The sequence below is a fragment of the Schistocerca americana genome, chromosome 3, assembly GCF_021461395.2.
Source record: "Schistocerca americana isolate TAMUIC-IGC-003095 chromosome 3, iqSchAmer2.1, whole genome shotgun sequence".
Taxonomy (NCBI): Eukaryota; Metazoa; Arthropoda; class Insecta; order Orthoptera; family Acrididae; genus Schistocerca; species Schistocerca americana.
In genome coordinates, this window is record NC_060121.1 from 469,150,288 (window position 1) to 469,173,486 (window position 23,199).

Here is a 23,199-nt window from a genome sequence, read left to right on the forward strand (position 1 = left end):
CCCAGGTTAATCGTTCAGTACACCATCGCAGGCACTCCTGTCTGTGATGCAGCGTCAAGGGTAACTGCAGCCACGGTCTCCGAGCTGATAGTCCATGCTGCTGCAAACGTCGTCGAACTGTTCGTGCACATGGTTATTGTCTTGCAAACGTCCCCATCTGTTGACTCAGGGATCGAGACGTGGTGGCTGCATGATCCGTTACAGCCATGCGGATAAGATGCTTGTCATCTCGACTGCTAGTGATACGAGGCAGTTGGGATCCAGCACGGTGGTCCATATTACCCTCATGAACCCACTGATTCCATATTCTGCTAACAGTCATTGGATCTCGACCACCGCGAGCAGCAATGTCGTGATATGATAAACTGCAATCGCGATAGGCTACAATCCGACCTTTATCAAAGTCAGAAACGCGATGGTACGCATTTCTCCTCCTTACACGAGGCATCACAACAGCGTTTCACCAGGCAACGCCAGTCAACTGCTTTTTGTGTATGAGGAACCGATTGGAAACTTTCTTCATGTAAGCACGTTGTAGGTGTCGCCACTGGCGCCAACCTTGTCTGAATGCTCTGAAAGCTAAACAATTGCATCTCTCAGTATCTTCTTCCTGTCAGTTAAATTTTGCATCTGTAGCATGTCGTCTTTGTGGTGTAGCAATTTTAACGGCCAGTAGTGTATTTGATCACTACGGTTTTGTTTTTCCTACTCACCTGCATAACTTACATCTCTCTCTCTCTCTCTCTCTCTCTCTCTCTCTCTCTCTCTCACACACACACACACACACACACACACACACACACACTTGTACCTGTAAGGTGCAGGCATGTGTACACCTGTGACGTGTGTGTGTGTGTGTGTGTGTGTGTGTGTGTGTGTGTGTGTGTGTGTGTGCGTGTTCACTAGCTCCAGAAAAGTTTGGTCCTGAAAGCTAGAAAGTTTTCTCTCTCTTTTGTGTGGAATTCAATATTTCTGCTATTCAGTGAGTGGTCTCCTTTACTCCTAAATTATTTAATACGTGTTATCCAAATGTAAAATTTGTAAGTAGGTATAATTATAATGCTAGTTTTTTCTACCACCATCTTCGGACAGATGTTTGGCAATAAAAGTTCCAAGGTGTAACTCTTTCATATGCAAGTACTGTATATTTTACCACATAAAAATGAAAGATAAAATTAATGTATCAAGACCTTCCAAAACAAAGCACTTTAGACAAAAGGGTTGTACACACATACTGCAAAAATTTACATTTCCCTATGAAAAATACCATTGGTTCATGAAATGAAACATGTCTTGATCTTGTGAGAGTGTCATGTCTCTTCCTCATATTTTCTAGGAGTCACTTCTTGTTGTGGTCTTCAGTCCAGAGACTCGTTTGATGCAGCTCTCCACGTTACTCTATCCTGTGCAAGACTCATCATCTCCTAATAACTACTGCAACTTACACCCTTATGAATCTGCTTAGTGTATTCATCTTTTGGTCTCCCTCTACGATTTTTACCCTCCATGCTACCCTCCAATACTAAATTGGTGATCCCTTGATACCTCAGAACATGTCCTACCAACCGATCCCTTCTTCTAGTCAAGTTGTGCCGCAAACTTCTCTTCTTCCCTATCCTATTCAATACCTCCTCATTAGTTATATGATCTACCCACCTAATCTTCAGCATTCTTCTGTAGTGCCACATTTCAAAAGCTTCTATTCTCTTCTTGTCTACACTATTTACTATCCGTGTTTCATTTCCATACATGGCTACACTCCATACAAATACTTTCAGAAAGGACTTCCTGACATTTAAATCTATACTTAATGTTAACAAATTTCTCTTCTTCAGAAACGTTTTCCTAGCCATAGCCAGTCTACATTTTATATCCTCTCTACTTTGACCATCATCAGTTATTTTGCTCCTCAAATAGCAAAACTCCTTTACTACTTTAAGTGTCTCATTCCCTAATCTAATTCCTCGGCATCACCTGATTTAATTCAACTACATTCCATTATCCTTATTTTGCTTTTGTGAATGTTCACCTTATATTATCCTTTTAAAACACTGCCCGTTCTGTTCAGATGCGCTTGCAGGTCCTGTGCTATTTCTTCTCCATGGATTTTAATTCCTACTCCGAATGTTTCTTTTGTTTCCTTCACTGCTTGCTCAATATACAGGTTGAATAACATCAGAGATACGCTACAACCCTATCTCACTCCCTTCTCAATCACTGCTTCCCTTTCTTGCTCCTTGACTCTTGTAACTTCCATCTGGCTTCTGTACAAATTGTAAACAGCCATTTGCTCCATGTACTTTACCCCTGCCACCTTTGAAATTTGAAAAAGAGCATTCAAGTCAACATTGTCAGAAGCTTTGTTTAAGTCTACAAATGCTATAAACATTGGTTTGCCTTTCCTTAATCTATTTTCTAAGATAAGTCGTAGGGTCAGTATTGCCTTGTGTGTCCCAACATTTCTACAGAATCCAAACTGATCTTCCCCAAGGTTGGCTCCTGCCAGATTTACCATTCATCTCTAAAGAATTTGTGTTAGTGTTTTGCAGCTGTGACTTATTAAACTGACAGTTCGGTAATTTTCACACTTGTCAACACCTGCTTTCTTTAGGATTGGAATTACTATATTCTTCTTGAAGTCTGAGTTGTATTTCACCTGTCTCATACATGTTGCTCACCAGATTGCAGAGTTTTGACATGGCTGGCTCTACCGAGGCTATCAGTAGTTCTAATGGAATATTGTCTACTCCCGGGGCCTTGTTTCGACTTATGTCTTTCAGTGTTCTGTCAAATTCTTCACGCAGTATCATATCTCCCATTTCATCTATCTATGTCTCCCATTTCCATAATATTGCTTTCAAGTACATACCCTCTATATTGTCCTTCCACCTTTCTCCTTTCCCTTCTTTGCTTAGGACTGGTTTACCATCTGAGCTCTTGATATTCATACATGTGATTCTCTTTTCTCCAGAGGCCTCTTTAATTTTCCTGTAGGCAGTATCTATTTTACCCCTAGAGCTTCCTGTGATTCTTGGCACTCAGCATACTCACTTTTATTGTACAGAAAGTAATTCCTTACTTCAAAGAAGGTTCTTCCGCCATGTAATCTGAACTTAATAACACTTCTGTCTCACGTACAAAGTATACTTTTGAATGGGGATAGCCTGAACTACCTCTCACATCATGCATCATTACCTCTGCAGTCATACTAATGCATCTATGCTTTCTTGTTTTCACACATTACAAGTAAGAATTAACAGCTCCCTCAAGTTAAGAGGGACCCACCTGGCGTCTTAGTGACCTGGCCTTCCTTTATAAACCTTCCTAATTTAGAATTTTATCTAACAACAGTACTTGGAATTTTATTTCCGGAAGGTAAGAATTGACCAGTCACCTTGCAATTTTATAACCTTAGACAAGTTTGCCATTTCTCAGATAAAAAATCCACTGCTCTGTGGTACAAGGCAAAATTAAGAACTTGAAGCTCCACAGATGTGGACTGACAGTTGTTACAAGAATGTTATGGTACCCACATTGAGCAAAAAAATAGAGAACTAATGTCTACACAGGTGGACTGATGGCAACAATCAGAACCAATGGTTGTTTTTCTGTTTACATACATATTATATATAAATACTATTTCTACTCTGATTTACCTAAACAATATTCTGCGTTAACAGGAACTGTCTTTACATTTTTACCATGGCAGAAGTGTTATGGGTAACGCCATTCAAGAAAGAGACAGCTGTATGTATTATAAAAACAGAAAGAAGGTTGCCAAGGACTTTTCACGTATGCTCAAGAAGTTTTGCTGAGAATCTTGAACACATCCTCCAGTAAGTTCTGATCTCTTGCCATACAATTCCCGTATTTTTGGAGCCCTGAGGAAAACAGTTGTGGCTGTCTTATTTGCTTAGGATGAAGAGGTGTACACCTGGGTACAATATTGTTCCATAGACAAGGGCAAACATTTTTCCACAAAAGCAATGAGCATCTTGCTTCACAATGGGATGGATGTATTAAGAGTTAAGGGAATTACTTTTGAACTAATAAACAGTTTGCTTACTCTTTTTCCAACAGTCTTGTTTTAATTTGATTGCTTCTTCTATCATGTGCTAAATTAAGTATGGTTATTAAATGAATATCAGTTTCCAAGCTGGAGAATTTGACCATGCTTTACTGCCGTTTACTATATGTAAAGAAAGGAAAACTTATTAACTCCATAATGACCGTATATGCTGAATTCTTTCAAAGATCTTTTTATTGCAGAACAATTTTATTTCCCTTTTTAAGATACAATTTCTTTGGCATTTATAAACATATAAAAAGAAGGCCACAGCATATAGCTCACATACATGATTCTTTTTATGTTATTTTATACATAAATGTACAAAAATGCACTGATAATAGAAGGCTCATGTAACTCATTGTCTTAGCACTTCAGTTAAAATATGTTAATACCTATTCCAACATGTATTACTTATATGTTACATAAAAAAGTCATCTCATAAATAAATCCGTAAGTTAAAATGAGATTCGTAGTTTTTAGTCAATGTAATATAGCTGCACACTCTGAACATTACCAACAATTCAAATATTATAAATAAATAAAATATGTGGTGTATCTATCAGCTGCCTTACTGTCTTTATTACAAGCTTTATGACAATTCATTTCCACGCTACTGATAATATCATACAGCAATCATCACTAGCATTGATTTGCTTGACTACAAAATTAAAGCTCAAAGACAAAACATTACTTGTCAGTGCAGTTCCAGGATAATACGAAAAAGAGATAATTACATAAAGAAACAACAAAAATAATAGCTGCACATCGCAGTGTAGTCCTTGTTCTCATCATCCCCAAAAGTAATACATTTTTACACTGCTTGACATTTGAATATTCTGAATTATCTTCCCAAATTTTAATGACTGTTCAGGAATCACAAAGCACACATATACTTGCATTTTCTATTTCCTATTCATAGTCCCTAACTTTAATTTATCCCAAGGACTGTAGTGACGTGTCATCAATCTCTATCAATACTAACACATTCTGTCAACAACAACTTATGGATATAAAATGTCTCCATATTGAGGCACAATGAACCCTCAATGCTGAATCTCCCAGCCTAACATAATGCTTGCCTGAATAGACACTGCCATTCACTCCACCATTTACCCCTTCTTCAATACCCTACGACGTACTCTCTCAATATCTATGTCTTTCTTTGTTAATAAGCTTACATACTGTAGACTGTAACTTATTTTACTCAGTAATATTGCTTACTTTATAAGCAATCAACAGTACAGAATATTTGGCATGATTATTAAAAAAAAAAAAGAGCATGCCAGTATACTTCACAGTACACTATGTAATTCCTTGTCCAGTGAAATTACAATGTTAAATCAAATGCCACACTCAATATTTATTCAGTAACAAGACTAGCACCCTGCCAGTGGAAAAATAATTCTTTGTTTTTTCAGAGCTAGTTTTCATATCAAAAAGATAGAAAAAATAAAAGTTTTAAATAATCTTACAAATATGCATCATAAAGTTGTAAATAGTCTATACAAATATGCATCATTTTTACAGGAGTGATAGTAAACTTAAAAATTAATCTACACATATCATTTTTTTTTATTTTGTCTTTCTAAACCGATGCAATTCCATCTGTATTCTGTCTCGCAAAAGACATAAAAATCTGCTCCAGTGTTGTTTCACTTACAGCATAGTCTTCTATCACTCTGAAATTTTTCTTCATTTCTTCTAATGTTGTAAACAATTGTTTCAGTGTGATTTGTGGATTGGTTATCTGATAATGAAGTAAACCCTAAAAAAAAATTGTTTTATGTATAATTAATTTTACTATCAGCAGATTTGTTAATGATACTCAAACTAGAATATTTTACTTTAGGTACGGACTGTTCATAAAATACCTAGTTGTTTTGGGCTGCACATGTACAAATTAGCTTTCTGTTGAGAAATAACTTTAAAAGCAACATGAAAACACGTCTTAATATTAATTTGTCAAATTATGTAACACAACCTAAAACATGACTGAAGATTAACAAAGAAGTTGTACTCCCATGGTTCAAGAGGGAAACATATGATTGAGGAAATTCTTTCACATAATTTCCATGCCTTACATCATTATAAATCAGCGCGTACTATACTTGTTATGAAGGGTACAGGATGAGGTGAAGAAAAGTAAGGAAAGAAAACAGAAATTTTCAGCAAGGTGGGAGACTGTTTGGAAGAGTGGAAAGTAGTTAACTGTACAGTTTGAGATGTAACTGTCAAGTTAATAAATCTACTTAATGCAGTAGTCATACCACATCCATATGGAAGTAGGCAACACACTTTTCAGTTACATTATTTGGCACCTCTCGACTACATGAATACTCTATAATTCATATTTTTATTATCTTCACCTGCAATCTATATTCCTTAGATTTTAAAAGTTTTTTATGATCATTTAAAGTAATTTAATTACTTGTAGACAGGAACATACATAATATCATTTTATATACTGGGCTTTGAAAATATAGAGATCAATACTTCAAGGAGCCATGTTTCAGTTCAGCCTTTTTGTTGATATTAATATCACTTCAATGATTTACTACAGGTTTTTTTCCTAAAATTCATAAATTTTTATTACAGAATCTGGTTATCCAACGTGTAATAGTGCATTAGTCTTTGATTATGTGTAAATAAAAGCAATGGGAATCTATAAGCATTTTGTCTATAAAATTTGACAATTTATTCATCAGCTACAAAATTTCACAAATTTTGGGTAAAAAAAAAAAAAAAAAGTCTAACAAAAATTATTAGCTCAGATTTTTTCTTTGTTTATAAAAAAATGTGTATAGCCATTGAGAATTATGTGAATATTTAATTTTCCATTATAAATATATAAGTTTACTGACAGCAAGAAATGTAATAACTATGCTTGTTATTTGAGAACTAAATCCTTTGCCTGCTCAAGATGTGTTAACGTGTGTTGCTGCTACTGTCCCCAGGTGTTCTGTACAAGTCAAGGAGAGTGGGTCTGCGCATTAGCCGAGTCAGTCTGTGACGTGACGTGCTTTCGATGTTACGATGTGGGGAGTTGGCGACACCATGTCACGTGGCACGGCCGTAAGCCACAAGGACCAGTTGAGTTGCAGCAACAAAGAAGCATGGGCTGCTGCCGGAAAGTATTGAAGTTGTATTCACACGACTGGCCAGTGGCGACCAGGATTTGCTAATACCTCGAGTGCTATGTGGATGGATGGCGTGTGAGTTTCACACGAAGAAGAAAAAATTAATCGCCAAGCTTTTGTGGTGGGTTCCTCCTTCTATATATAGTGAATATTATTGTGTACTTAAGGACTGTTACTGTTGCAGTTGCTTGTGCTAATGGCCAGTAAAGCATTCACTGCAGTGGTGGCGAGACAAGCTATGTTCTGGAACAGCCATGAAATTATGTTACTAAAGTGGCTAGAAATAGCGCCTCGCATTTGTAAGTTTGGATCTGGTGCTTGGTGGCACGCTGAAGGTAGTTGGTTCACTTGAACTTCATTTCTTAATGTAGTTCATTTCTTAATGTAGTTATATATTTAGAATTTTCTGGTTTTATGAATTAGTGGTAGTTGTTTTTTAATAATTTCTTGTGTGTATGGAAGGCAAGTGGCCATGATAAATATAGGTCACATTGTGTTTTAGGGTCGGATAGAGGACGTGTGTATTTTGGTCTATGGCCATAGGGGCCATGATTATTGCGTTAGTGACGTTTTGCCTTAAGCTTGCATAAAGTCTAGAATCTTCCGGACGCTGAGTGTAGTAGAATGCTAATTGTAAATAGAACAATTAATAGTACCCTTCAGTTCAGATAGCATCAAATTAATTTTACCTTTTCAGTAAGTGGAAAACTGAGTGAGAAAGGCGATAGCCGACATTGTAAACATTTGGTTGTTGTTACCGGCACATACAGGGGTCGTTGTCACAAGTGTGACAGTTAATATTGTAAATACTAATTATGGATAGGGCCTTGATATGTAAATGATGTTAACTGATTATTACTGCTGATGAATTCATGTGTATGTGTAATCAATAAAGAAGTGTTGCAACTCCAAACTGGTTGTGTTACTGGCATACAAGGTTAGAGTGTGCAATCGCCACACCAATGGTAGCAGAGCACTCTTTCCGCTGACGGCTTTAGTCTGTTTGTAGTTGCTATGCTTTGCCTTATATTGTTTCTTTTGTCTCTTTTCTGACTTGTCTTTTGTTAATACTGTGGACTTGTTGCTTTCAGCACTTCCTTGTCGCCATGGCCAGTCAAATCTGCCCCGGCATATTGTATTTGCATCAGGATCATCTAGTGCATGAGTTTCGTGAACGCATCCTGTCAACCGAGGGCAGTGTAGCCGATTTAGTGGCCTGACTTTATGCTGCGGCTGACGCTCCAGTATTGTTGTCCATGGATGTTTCTGTCTCGTCTGTCTACTTCCCTGGCTGAATTAGTGGCAACTATTTCCCTTTTTGAGCTTAATCCACCTACTCCTAAACAGTTGTATCGCATTCAGGCCCCTGGCCCATTACAACTCTTGTCTTATTGATTTAGCCACAGTAGGGGTAGCAGTAATCGTTCTGGGGTTAACTGTTTCGGAGCAGGATTGTGTTAACCACATACTGGAGGGAATCCACCCGCAACACCGCACACACTTAGTTTTGGCGGAAAGGCCAGGTAGTTTCCAGCAACTCCAATGTCTGATTAATACAGTGGATGCCTTAACATTTGCTGATGAGCAGATACAAAACTTAGTCTCAAAAATGCGCTCCCCGTGAATCGTCGAGCCACAGGTGCCGACGAACCTTATGCAGAACGTGTCTAACATCCGACTCTGTTTCCACTGTCAAGCTTCCGACCATCTTGTCCGACAGTGCCCAGTGCAGCGTCATGAACGTGCATCTAAGTGACGCCAGAGTGGGGTTATCGTCCGTTTCCCACCTCCCTTACGTATGTGCGTCTCTGAGAAACGAGCCGGTCTGTGACCTGCTCGATTCCGGGAGTTCCCAATCTTTGGTAGATAAGCTGTGGTACCTGGAGTTTTGGCGCTTGTGCAGATTTTCTAGCCTTCGTCCTGGCAGGTACAGATGTCGTGTGGCCAATGGGCAAGAGTTGCCTGTCTTGGGGGAGGTAAGAGTTAAGGTGTTTGTACAAGGATTTTCTTGGCCGATCTTGTTACTGATAGCTGACGGATTGAACACCCCTCTCATTCTAGGGTGTGATTTCATTCAGGCAACACAGTTGGTATTAGACTATACAGGGGGGACGTTTTATTTCAAGTTCCGGCCTGATTGCAAAATTAGCTTTTGTAGTTGCAATCGTGCGAGTGGGGTGCACGCGGTGACTGAGGACGCAGAGCAGGTGGAGGTATGTCACTTAGATCTCGACCAAGCTCAGCAGGTGAAGTGGTTGGTGGACGATTATCCCCAGGTCCTGACCACCAGACTGGGAATGATGAATTTAATTAAGTATAATATACTGTTGACCGATAGTGTTCCAGTGCGCCATGCACCTTACCGTCTTTCCCCACCCAAAATGAAAATATTATGTGAGAAGATCGTTCACATGTTACTTGATGAGGTCAGTAGGTATTCAATTCTCCCTACGCTTCGCCTGTTTTTCTTGTTTCCATGGGACAGAGCGGTGACTATCGGGCTCCTTAAACCAGAAGGTCACACTAGAGTCAGTACCTTTACCGGACCTCCGTAATTGTTACACCAGGTTCAGAGGTGACACCATCTTCACGGTCCTGGACTTGAATCAGGCTTATTACCAAATTCCCCTCACCGAAAACTCTAAAGCAGCCACTGCATTTTGCACCGATTGGAATTTGTTCGAATTTAATTGTGTGCCCTTTGGATTGACGACTGGTGCAGCAGCATTGTCTAGGCTTCTCGATAATATGCTCGGGGACCTCAAATTCAAGTGCATGTATAACTATCTTGACGATTTAGTCACTTTCAGTGGTTCATTTGAGGATCATCTCGAACATCTGAAGTAAGTCTTTGACAGATTGTGTTCGGCAGGCCTAACGGTGAAGCCCTCTAAAGTTAACATCTGCCGTCTGTGTATATCCTTCTTACGACATCTCATATCAGCAAGTGGGGTGCGTATCGACCAAAGTCGATCAAGGAATTTCCGCCCCCTCACATCAAGCAGGCAATTGCATGTTTCATCGGTATGACTAATTTCTTCAGGAAATTTATCCCCAGTTTTGCCCAGATTGCAGCCTCTTTGAACCAGCTGCGAAAAAAGAATACTGCCTTCGTTTGAGGAGGTGAACAACAAGAGGGCTTTGAAGCCCTCAAGACAGCAATTGCTACCCCTCCGGTCTTGGCGATACCGGATTTTAACCAGCCTTTTATTGTCCAGACGGACGCATTTCATGCCAGCATTGCCGCGGTGTTATTGCAAGAACAACAGGGCAAAAGGCACTCCTATGCGCCTCGGTGCCTTAATGACACAGAGCGGAACTACTCCATCTATGAGTGCGAGGCATTGGCGGTCCTCTTTGCTTTAGAAAAATTCACATTCTATTTGGAGCACCGTGAATTTGTTTTGGGATTGTTACAGTCAGGTAGGGAAGAGTACCCCCTGGATCAGATTTTTATCGATTACATTAGCCCTCTGCCCCTTACTAAAAGAGGAAACAGGTACATACTGGTTGCTATTGATGCCTTCACCTGTTTCATGTGGCTTCTGCCCACTCGTGGCATTACTACCGAAATTATGGTGCCAACAGCTGTCTAGGATCATCTCCTGGTTTGGGCCTTCTTATCTAAGGTGTTCAAGGGGTTTTGCTTTGCTAATGGGATAAAACACATCACAACTACTCCCTATTATCCGAAGGCATCCTTCGCAGAGCGTGTCAGTCGGAATTTGAAGGCCGCTCTCTGCATTTATCATTCACGAACACCTACGTGTTGGGATGCTACCTTACCCTGGCTAAACCAAGCCAAACTCTGCCAAGCATGAGTCCACGGGCACTGCGCCTAGCTGTTTAATGTTCGCTTATGTCCCGAACTAGTCTCTCTCTCCAATTTATGGGACATTAACAACCTTCTTCCATGCCAGGTTACTCCGGTGAGTTTGCAGGAAAATTGGAAACGGGCTAAAAATAATTTTGATCTGGCCCACTCGGTATAACCAAGGTAGGCGTTCCTTACACAGTAAGGTCGGGGATCTCGTGCTCATCAGGGATGTTGCTGGCGGTACCGGGTTTGGTCTGAAAGGCAAGCATATGCCACGATTCAGGGGCCCATGCCGGTAGTGAAAATTCTTAGTCCGGTCAACCTTGTAGTCAAGGATCTCTCATCTGGCCGTAATTCCAGGGTGCATCTCAGTCAGGTTAAACTCGGGAACCAGTGTACCCCATAGTCTGCTGCGGTTCCTAAACTAAACCCTCCCCCTCCGGTCATCCTTGGGGAGGGGGGGGGGATTGAGCCAGTCCAGTGGGTTTCTGGCACCAGGCGATATCGATTCTTACTCCCATCTTTGATTGTTGTCCCTGTGCCTTGTTCTCTTTGCATCTTTTGAGGCAGGCTATTAATGGTGGCGCGCATGTGCAAGTCGAGGAGAGTGGGACCGCGCATTAGCCGAGTCAGTCTGTGACGTGATGTGCTTTCGATGTTATGATGTGGGGAGTTGGCGACACCATGTCACGTGGCACGGCCACATGCCATGAGGACCAGTTGAGTTGGAGCAACAAAGAAGCATGGGCCGCTGCCAGAAAGTATTAAAGTTGTATCAACATGGCTGACCAGTGGCGACCAGGATTTGCTAATACCTCGAGTGCTATGTGGATGGATGGCGTGTGAATTTCACACGAAGAAGAAAAAATTAATCGCCAAGCTTTTGTGGTGGGTTCCTCCTTCTATATATAGTGAATATTATTGTGTACTTAAGGACTGTTGAATGTTGCAGTTGCTCGTGCTAGAGGCCAGTAAAGCATTCACTGCAGTGGTGGCGAGGCGAATTACGTTCTGGAACGGCAATGAAATTACGTTACTAAAGTGGCTAGAAATAGCGCCTCACATTTGTAAGTTTGGATTTGGTGCTTAGTGGCACGCTGAAGGTAGTTGGTTCACTTGAACGTCATTTCTTAATTTAGTTATAGATTCAGATTTTCTGGTTTTACAAATTAGTGGTAGTAGTTGTTTCTTAATAAATTCTTGTGTGTATGGCAAGTCGCCATGATAAATATAGGTCACATTGTGTTTTAGGGTCGGATAGAGGACGTGTGTATTTTGGTCTGTGGCCATCAGGGCCGTGATTATTGCATTAGCGACCTACTGAAGTGACATATTGCAATTTCAATCATCTATTTGAAGGTTGATTGTCACGTTAGGTACTGCACATTTGATTTACATGGTGTCAGCCATTCAGCAAAGACAGATTATCTTGTAAGGTGGACCTTAAGTCATTGGGTGTGGACTGACACATCTTTTCATGTAGTATCTTGATTTTTTTTATTTATTTATTTATTTATTTATTTATTTTTTTTTTTTTTTTTTTTTTTTGGGTCAAAGGAAAATAAGCTCCTTAATTCTGTCCATTGGTTAACTTGTAATATGTTTGTATTAAGGTATTGCTTTTCTATATATATTTGTGTAACTTGTATACAGGGTGTTACAAAAAGGTACGGCCAAACTTTCAGGAAACATTCCTCACACACAAAGAAAGAAAATATGTTATGTGGACATGTGTCCAGAAACGCTTACTTTCCTTGTTAGAGCTCATTTTATTACTTCTCTTCAAATCACATTAATCATGGAATGGAAACACACAGCAACAGAACGTACCAGCGTGACTTCAAACACTTTGTTACAGGAAATGTTCAAAATGTCCTCCGTTAGCGAGGATACATGCATCCACCCTCCGTCGCATTGAATCCCTGATGCGCTGATGCAGCCCTGGAGAATGGCGTATTGTATCACAGCCGTTCACAATATGAGCACGAAGAGTCTCTACATTTGGTACCGGGGTTGCGTAGACAAGAGCTTTCAAATGCCCCATAAATGAAAATGAAGATCGTTGAGGTCAGGAGAGCATGGAGGCCACGGAATTGGTCCGCCTCTGCCAATCCATCGGTCACCGAATCTGTTGTTGAGAAGCGTACGAACACTTCAACTGAAATGTGCAGGAGCTCCATCGTGCATGAACCACATGTTGTGTCATACTTGTAAAGGCTCATGTTCTAGCAGCACAGGTAGAGTATCCCATATGAAATCATGGCGGTGAATCGAGGAAGTACAGTACATACTGACAAAACTAAAATGAGCTCTAACATGGAAATTAAGCATTTCTGGACACATGTCCACATAACATCTTTTCTTTATTTGTGTGTGAGGAATGTTTCCTGAAAGTTTGGCCGTACCTTTTTGTAACACCCTGCATACTACAGTGTGTCTGCCGCTCATGTTTTCCTGTTTTCAGAAACGTGTATAGTGGTCGATGCAAGCAAACCTCGCCCCACGAGCTTGCAGTGTGATGGAATGTCAGGATTTGAACTCAGGGCCGTCAGGACTCGGTTAACGCGTGATTTCTCTATTCCGTTCAACGAGAGGCTTATTTTAGGCAGAAGATTTCCTACTGCCCAAAGTTGTGTATAAGTTCACCCTTTGGATCGTGTGTTTGTGAAATCATAATAAATTAACATTTGCTTGCATCCATCACATGTTCGTCAAATTGACGTTTAGCCTTAAGCTTGCATAAAGTTTAGAATCTTCCGGATGCTGAGTGTAGTAGAATGCTAATTGCAAATAGAACAGTTAATAGTACCCTTCAGGTCAGATAGCATCAAATTAATTTTACCTTTTCAGTAAGTGGGAAACTGAGTGAGAAAGGCAATAGCCAACACTGTAAACATTTGGTGGTTGTTACTGGCACGTAAAGGGGTCGTTGTCACAAGTGTGACAGTTAATATTGTAAATACTAATTGTAGATAGGGCCTTGATAGACAAAGGTTGTTAATTGATTATTACTGCTGATGAATTCATGCATATGTGTAATCAATAAAGAAGTGTTGCAACTACAAACTAGTTGTGTTACTGGTATACAAGGTTAGAGTGTGCAATCGCCACACCACAGCTCTCAGTCCCAAAAATAATTGAGCAACAGAAGTTTCCTGGAGGCAGTAATTCAGCACCTTTGTTACAAGTACTCTGTCAATTTACTGATAAAATTTTGACAGTCAATATGCCTTTATTCTGGACATGAACCAATTTTGCTATCTCTAAGACGTTGGAGCAATGGCTCATCAGATAACCTCAGTATACTATCCAAAGGAAGTAGAAAATTTTGACATTCAAAGTATCTTCACTCGGAACGTGCTCTAATTTTGCCATTCCAAGTCGTTGAAGCAATTATTCATCAGATATCCTCAGTTCTCCATCCAAAGGAAGTAAGTGTGGAATAAAAGCATTTGTGCTGTGTTATTGATTGATTGTTTATGTTCTAGATTTTACTGTGGATAAGACTGATCAACAGAAATTGGCTTCCACAATTTTTGGAAAAGTGATGAGATAGTGGCAGCACTCATGAAGCTATATTTGAAAAGGGGACATAATGTTTATAGCGACGATTGGTATTCCAGCCTAGATCTGCTCCTCTGGCTTCATAACCATGGAACGATCATATGTGGTACTATTTTCAGGAACAGGCACAAGAAGCCAAAACTACAGGACAAATTGAAATGAGGAAAAACCTATTTTATGTCCACTGATAAATGTTTGCACTGAAGTGATGTGACAGAAGAGAAGTGTGGATGTTGAGCAACTGTAATACCGCAGAAATGTTCCAGATGGAAAACACTAACAGAAAGACTGGTGACAGAATATGCCAATTTCTTACAGACGATGACTCTGGTATGGGGAAGTTGACCATACTGACATGCTACAGAGATCAATCAAATCAATATGAAAGACTGCGAAGCAGTATAAAAAGTTATTTTTCCGTGTATTCGACCTATGCATTTTAAATTCTCATGCTCCCCACTGAGTAGTAATAAAGTGAAAAAATGGTAGTGTATCATCTGTCTCTGGTAAGAGAAATTGTTGAAGCTTATGTCACAGAAGAGAGGAAAGCTGGCAGATGAAGGCACTTTGATGACAAAAATCCTCTACGATTTACTGGGTAGCATTTTCTAAATATTACTAAAAAAAATAAATGCATCTAGAAACCCGGTACAAATGCCGAACATGCACTATACCACCATGTTTCAAGGCTTATATTATAAAATAATTATTAACCGTGGATAATTGCACAGGAAAGATGAGATTACACTGATATGTGTCTAAAACTAAATGAAAAACAGAAAATAAAAATGAAACCAAAAACAAAATAAAAATATATTTTTAACTTTGCCAGTGCCAATCTAGACAGTAATGTATTCTAGAGAAGCTTTACGATACAAAAAACTTTAGGTGTCGAGTAACTGTATTTATTTTATATTGAGGGTGGCAAAATCCAGAGCACCCGATGAAGTTGTCACACCCAGTATACCAGAAATATTCAAATGTTCAGAAAAAGCAAGTTGGCTGTGCAGCAAAACATTACAGGTAGTGACACAAAAGTTGTCTCTCAGCACAATTTGCAGTATTAGGTGACAACAAAGCCATATTCGGCATGAAATGCAGTGAGAACATTTGCAGTGATCACAGGGTCAAGGGATAATGCTGAGCATGTAAATGTCACATTTAGTTTATGAAGCTTAGACGCATATTCCATGTCAGTGTATACTGTACGCAATGATTTGAGAACACATATGCGAGTGTGACAGAAAAATTGATATTTTATTCTGAAGTATGTGAAGTTCCTGGGTCTCTCACCAAGAGAGACTGAAATATGACAATGAGCTGAAATTTGAGAGAAGATTTACAAATTTCTACTTACTTCTCCTGTCACAAAATGATGTGCTACAACAACATTTTTTAAATTAATAACACAGTTAGACAATATACAATATTTTGCAATAGGTGGGTGTGAATGTCAAAGTCTCCTTATTTATTTGTGTGTTATAAAACGCTTATTAATTTGTTCATTTAGATGAAAGGTCTTTAGAGAAACAGCGCAATCAAGAAGAAGAAGGAGGAGGAGGAGGAGAAGAAGAAGAAGAAGAATAATAAGAAGAAGGAGGACAATAATGATTATTACTATGGAGAATAAGTACAGATCATAATTTGTAAACAATAGTTTGTTCCTACCTAATTTCTAAAATCACTCTGAAAAACAGAGAAAATTACTGTGTACAATCAATACTATAAGCACTATCACACTTTTGGAAGAATACCAAATCTGTTTGGCTTTACAAAGGATAACAGCATCAGAGAAACCATTATGACATTACACTAGACAACTGAAGCAAGGTCTAAGAAAAAATTCAAGACACTTACATAGGCTCTCTCTCTCTCTCTCTCTCTCTCTCTCTCTCTCTCTCTCTCTCTCTCTCTGTGTGTGTGTGTGTGTGTGTGTGTGTGTGTGTGTGTGTGTGTGTGTGTGTGTAAGGCACTCAACAGCATAAAATGATACAAGATGTTTGAAATGCATACCATGAGAGGAAGTCTCAGATTAAAGCGGATATTAGGCGATCTTTCTTCTGCTTTGTTCAACGAGTCTATCCAAGCAATTAGCAATAAAAGAAAGGATCAGAAGTAGAACTACAATTCACTGTGAGAGGGTAAAAAAAAAGGAGGAGGACGATGTAGAAGCTCCAGAATCAGTGAGGAAAGAAATACGTGGCAAACAATAAAGTAACAATGTGATAGAACCTATGCAAAGATATCAAGATTAACTTGCTTGGTACTAAAGACAGACAAGAAGACTTAATACTGTAGGAGAAGACTGAGATTGGAACATATATACAAATGATTGGGGATGTGATTAAAATAAAAATTATTTCAAAATACATGAAACAAAAAGAGTTTGTGAGACTGTAAGTACTCTCATGTTTCCTGCAGCTGAAAACTTAAGATATTGAATAGTAAGCAATTTTGGAAGTTTCCTTCTTATTCACTAATGGGCTATCAATACAGGCTTAACTGATTCAAAAGTAATTTTTCTCTCAAGGCTTGCAGGTGGTGTTAGCACAGGCACTTGAAAGCATTTAAAACTAACATAACAGAAGTCAGTACCAACGATTTCAACAGTGTAATTCTCAGTTAACAGAAATACAGTACATTCTTCATACACAGTATAGCTATAATATCAAGGCCTTATTTAAATCGTGGTGCACCTCCAATTTTCTCCATTTTGAGATTCTAAAGCTCAAATGTAACTGAGTGATACCAATTCTCTGACCAAGATACCTGAAATCCTGCAGTCCATCACTTGTGAGGGATTATCATTTCTTTCTATTGTCATCACTCAATTACTGGTATGTTTAAGTCTCAGTATATTGAAATGAATGAAACTGGATGTGTACCACTACTGAAATAAAGCCTTCAATTGACTTTCTGCTGTAACATAATAGATTACTAATATGTCTTCGCATGTTTCTTTAAATTCATCTGGAGAATATGGCAATATATCTTTGAGTTAGTTTCGGGTTCCGTGAATCATTTGCACAATAAATTGTAATGACGTGGAATGAGTCATTTATTTTATCATAAATTATGTTGTAACAACATACTGATTACTTACAAGCGGGTTAAAAAATGAGTTATTTATGAATAAGGGAGATGACTCACCCAAAGGCGGAAGTGCTGAGTCATTTATAGGTGCAAAAACAAAGGGTATGGAGCTTGTCTAGCTTTCAGAATGCTGTTCCTTTTTCTGTCTGTAGGAAAAACGCGCGCGCGTGTGGTGTAATCAATGTAATTTTTTTCTCTTGGTGTTGTAATTATACACATCATCATTTCTTTTGAACTGCAGTGGATTATTTACAACAAAGGCCATGAGGGAATAAACATACTATGAAGTAGTAGTCAAAATATTTACTTCCTTAAATAGAAGTCTACCAGATGATTGCATGTGAGCACTCACATTTTTCTTACAGCAGGTTTTTGAGCAATTAAGACTTTCTTTCTTAAAGATGAGTTACACCAGGAATGTTATTCTGTATGACATTACTGCGTGAAAATAAGCAAACAGAAACAACTCGCATAGAACTGAAGAGTTGAAAACAACCATTATCAGGGCAATTACAGAAATCACACCAAATGAATTGGCGAAAGCTTCCCAAAACATGCTGAGGGGTGCTGAGTTGTGTATTGAAGTTTATGGTGAACATTTTCAGCACCACCTGTGAACTACTTACCTACTGAGCATTCAGCATGTTGTTTTTCATAATAATAATTAGCTACTCAGTATTTACAATAAACAAGTGCTGTTCATAAGACATGGGGTCACTTCCATTTTATCTTCTCCCTATTGTCATAGATAACTGTTGCCCCACAGTAATGACACACTCGCAGCATTAAACAGCACATTTGCATGATATCCCAGCCAACTGCTTATTTGATTGATAATTATCTAGTAGACATCTGCCTCATTGTGGGATTGTGTTACTAGTTTCGAATTTGTGTCATTTTCTTGCACTGATTGTAAATTTTTCCTCATCTACCTTCTTGTTTACTGTAATGACACAGGTACATGCTTGCAATTGTGAAACAACAATGGAATGGAACAAGACAATGTTCTTTGTGGCTGGCATGCTTTTTACGTAGGTATGCCCACTGGTGGGTTAAAGAAATAGGTACCTAAAAACACGCCTGTATTAGAATGCAGTGTTCTGTCAAAATTTCAGAGCAATTGGTCAAGAACTTTCAGAAATACACAGTTTTGAATAAATGGACATTCAATTTCTATTTATATAGATCTTCACTATGCTAACTATTATTGCAATCTAAATAACGTATCTTTTTCAGGAGAAAAAAAAAGTGTGCCTCGTGTATGGCTGCCAACCAAGTACCATGTTTTAAGTATAGACCAAAGACAATAATTTTTGAAAACAGTTAAGGCAGGAGAAAGGGAGAAGAGTGTGCGAGGGATAGGGGGAGGGTGATGTGTGTGTGTGTGTGTGTGTGTGTGTGTGTGTGTGTGTGTGTGTGTGTGTGTGAGAGAGTGTGAGAGAGAGAGAGAGAGAGAGAGAGAGAGAGAGAGAGAGAGAGAGAGAGGGGGGGGGGGAGAGAGGGGGGAAGGAGGGAGGGAGAGAGAGAGAGGGGGGGGAGGGGGGAAGGAGGGAGGGAGAGAGAGGGGGGGAGGGGGGAAGGAGGGAGGGAGAGAGAGGGGGGGGAGGGGGGAAGGAGGGAGGGAGAGAGAGAGGGGGGAGGGGGGAAGGAGGGAGCGAGAGAGAGAGGGGGGAGGGGGGAAGGAGGGAGGGAGGGAGGGAGGGAGGGAGGGAGGGAGGGAGAGAGAGAGAGAGAGAGAGAGAGAGAGAGAGAGAGAGAGATATTTAATACATACCACATGCTCGTCTTGGAGAAAGCAGTTATTTTTAAATTTTTCTTGAAACCAAAATTTCAGTTTGTTCACTTGCTCTATGTCACTTCCAGATTTTATCTTTATCACAACAGTAAAACCTTGCCCAAACACTTGTTTCAGATACTGACTGTTCCCCATGCACATGAACTGTCCGGCCACCATAATTGCCAGGCGAGTACATAAAGCTTCGCATTCCTCCATGCTGTAAAAAAAAAAAAAAAAAAAAAATTGAATATTTATAATGGTTATAATGGCTACTGCTCTAAAATCCTAAGTGAATTAAAACTAAAACTATGAAATAGAACAGCAGTAAAAACTAAATCCTCAAACATTCACTGAGACTTATTCAGCAAATGCGAGAGACAGTATGTTTGCAGGTGTCAAGTTGAACTGATGATTCCATTTTTATACATTAATAAAATTTCAGCTTCTGCTAAAGGACACTTTTAAGCATCCACATATATTATACAACTGTTGTACATACGCATGCAAGTAAGCATGTTCCACATCTCCTCCTAACCACTGGAGTGATTCCAACCAGTCTTGGTACACTTATCACTTACTGTCTGGAAGTCATTGGTGTGGGGATAAGAACCAAAGTAGTTGGGGTGGGGGGGGAGGGAGGGAGGGGGAAAAAAACAGTGTAGCCCACAACTTACAAATAGCAATACTTCACTCATCCAGTATTTGAGAATGAGAGCACTCAGAGACAGAGACTTGCAACAAGCTTTACACATAATTTCAAACCTTTAAAAAGCTTTCCCTCACTGATGACCCCCCATAAAATGATGAAAGGAGAAAAGTTTATCACTCACTAATTTTTTTCTGTTCATGCAGTAAGACAACCACATGAAGCAGGACATTTTAATTAATTACTTTTTTGTTATTAATTGTATTCACAACATACTTTGCAGACAGTATTCATATATACTACCGAATGTACCAGAAGAATTGTATCATTGGCCAACACATAATTCAGGATATATGTCACGAACACCGAGGTGTGTGGAAAACACCTGCATCATGCAGTATGTTTAAATTTCTTACTTCACTGCTACTAACTCTACATTCAAAACTTTTCACAGACAGTACCCATATCTGCCACTGATTGTACATACAAAAATATATCATTGTACAACACGTACTTCAGGAGATATGATGTCAAAGGCAAAGGTGCATGAAAAACTGCCACATCATACACGATGTTTTAATTTATTGCTTCTTTACTACTAACTCTATTTGCAACACATTTCACAAGCAGTATCTACATATGTTGCTGAACGGACCAACAAAAATATATCATTGTACAACACACAGTTGGGAGATATGATGTCAAATACAGAAATGTACAAAAACTGCAGCATCATGTACAACATTTTAATTTATTATTACTTTACTGCTACCTCTATTTGCAATACACGTCATACACAGTAACCGTATATACCACTGGATGCACATGTAAAATTGTATCACGCGGCAGCACATAGGTCAGGAGATATGACATCATAAACACTGAGTTGCGAGAGAATTAAACAGAAGGGCAAAATTCACTAGAGATACTGGTGACATGTGTACAAATGTGAGTGAAATACATTAAATATATATGTGTTTGTGGGCAATGCCACAGGTAAAAAGGTCATCCTAAATACCTGAACAACTTCAACCAAGTTTGGTAAAAGTATTAGTTCCAATCCGGAAAGAAATGCTGTGGGATAATGTAGTATCATAGCTTATTAATACTGCCAGTGCTGGTGCCTTGAAGATCCCTGCTTGTGATGTGAGTGGTACTTTGAACAGTGCCACAATGAAGAACCTCTATGACGCTGATCAATGAAGACCACCAGGACAGTGTCTTAAGTGGCGAGCACCAGTCTGCCTGTCTTTAATATTTCCGTGTCACTAGTTGGTGCCAAACATTACACCAAGCTGTTGATAGCTCACTCTACCAGCAAATAATCAGCATACATAGACGCACGCTCTTGTCGGACCTATGCTTATCGCTAGCTGCATCTGCCGCATGTTTTCAACAGTGTAGCAGTTCTTTTGCACAAGTTTAGTAAATTATATTTCTTTAAACTGCACTTATGTCAACTAATTCTTTTGCTTGCCTGTCCAGATTCCTTTAGCTACAGACCCTCTGGCCACTTCCAGCAATTTATCATTTGCACACAAGGACATAACATTTGGTTCCTTGGAACATAACAGTTACAGACTCGCAACACAACAGGTAAGATCCACCAGTGTCCTATTTGGTGCAGCAAGGAGAGAAAGAAGGGGGAAGGAGGAAATGGACAGACAGTGAGGGGGCAAAGATGAGATGGAAACAGATTTTTTTGGGGGGGGGGGGGGGGGGGGGTGAGGAGGAGATGGGCAGATAGAGACAGAGAGGGGGAAATCGACAGGGAAATGAGACAGGAGTTGATGGACAGAGGAATAAAAGAGGAAGAAGTGGACAGAGAGAGGGGATAGGAGTTGATGGACAAAGGAAGAAAAGAGGAAGAGGTGGACAGAGAGAGGGGACAAGAATTGAGAAAAGGGGAAGAGAGAGGGGGGGGGGGACAGGAATTGAGGAAAAGAGGAAGAGGTTGGCAGAATGAGGGTACAGGACTTGATGAAAAGAGGAATAGGTGGACAGAGAGAGGGGACAGGAGTTGATGGACAGAGGAAGAAAAGAGGAACAGGTGGACAGAGAGAGAGAGGACAGGAATTTATGGACAGAGGACGAAGTGGACAGAGAGAGACAGGGGACTGGAATAGATGGACAAAGGAAGAAAATAGGAAGAGGTGGACAGAGACAGGAGAACAAAGAGATAGCCAGAGAGAGGAAGGAGGGGAAATGAACAGAGAAGGGGAAGAGGAGGAAATGGACAGAGAGGGGGGAAAAGGAGGAGAGGAACAGGGAGTGGGTGGAGGAGGAGATGGACAGAGAAAGGTGGAGGAAGTGATAAACTGATAGAAGAGTAAAATAAATACATACCCACCCAATGCCAGGTCCTCAGCTAGTAGATGATGAATCTATAGATTGTGAGATTGTGTAGCAAACACAAAGTTTTTTGGATGAATATCGATTGGAGGGAACATACAAAGATACTGGCAAAAAGAATGTCCTCAGCATGCTATGCTCTAAGGATGTTAGCATCTTTGTAATAGCCAATGTTTTGTGGTGACATACTATGCCTACATTCTCTCAATTCTTAGCTATGGGATGCTTTTCTAGGGACTGAAGGCACAAAACATGGACATGGTTTTTAAACTTCAGAAAAGGGCAATAATAACAATAAATGGAGGTAGTAGTAGGACTATTTAAAAAATTAGGCATCCTTACTGCAACAAGTATATCTACTAAACTGTGGTGCCTATCATGGAAAATATTACAAAATACTAGATCAATAGTTCTACACACAGTAATGGAGCAGCAGCCATTTTGGAGTTACATTTATCCAGGAAAAACAAACAAAAAACTCAAAACAGCATTTTACACCACGGGATAAAATTGCATAATAAATTGCCAAAGGAAATGATAAAAATTACTAAAATAAATTTGTTAAGAAAGCAGCTAAAATGTTCTTCACAAGTAATGTATATTACATAACTGTAGATCACTTAGAGGACTCACAGTAGTGGATGGTAATGAAAGGGGTAACTACAGCATCTTTTCATATGTCAGTATATGATTGTGGTTTACTGCTTTCGCAGGTAACATGTTTCAAGATGTAAAATACATGGT

The 23,199-nt window shown here is 39.5% G+C and overlaps 1 protein-coding gene across 2 annotated transcripts in view; it reads right to left on the reverse strand.

Moving 5' to 3' along the window:
* Window positions 1-4,257: 4,257 nt before the first annotated feature.
* Window positions 4,258-23,199, reverse strand: part of LOC124605138 (phospholipid-transporting ATPase ABCA1-like) — a 423,943-nt gene continuing 405,001 nt past the window's right edge. For both annotated transcript variants that reach the window (XM_047136621.1, XM_047136620.1), the window contains 2 exons: window positions 19,455-19,674; window positions 4,258-5,834 (listed from right to left, as the gene is read on the reverse strand). In XM_047136621.1, the coding sequence (XP_046992577.1) occupies window positions 5,655-5,834; window positions 19,455-19,674 (400 nt within the window). In that variant the 3' untranslated portion in view covers window positions 4,258-5,654. The remainder of the gene's footprint in view (window positions 5,835-19,454; window positions 19,675-23,199) is intronic.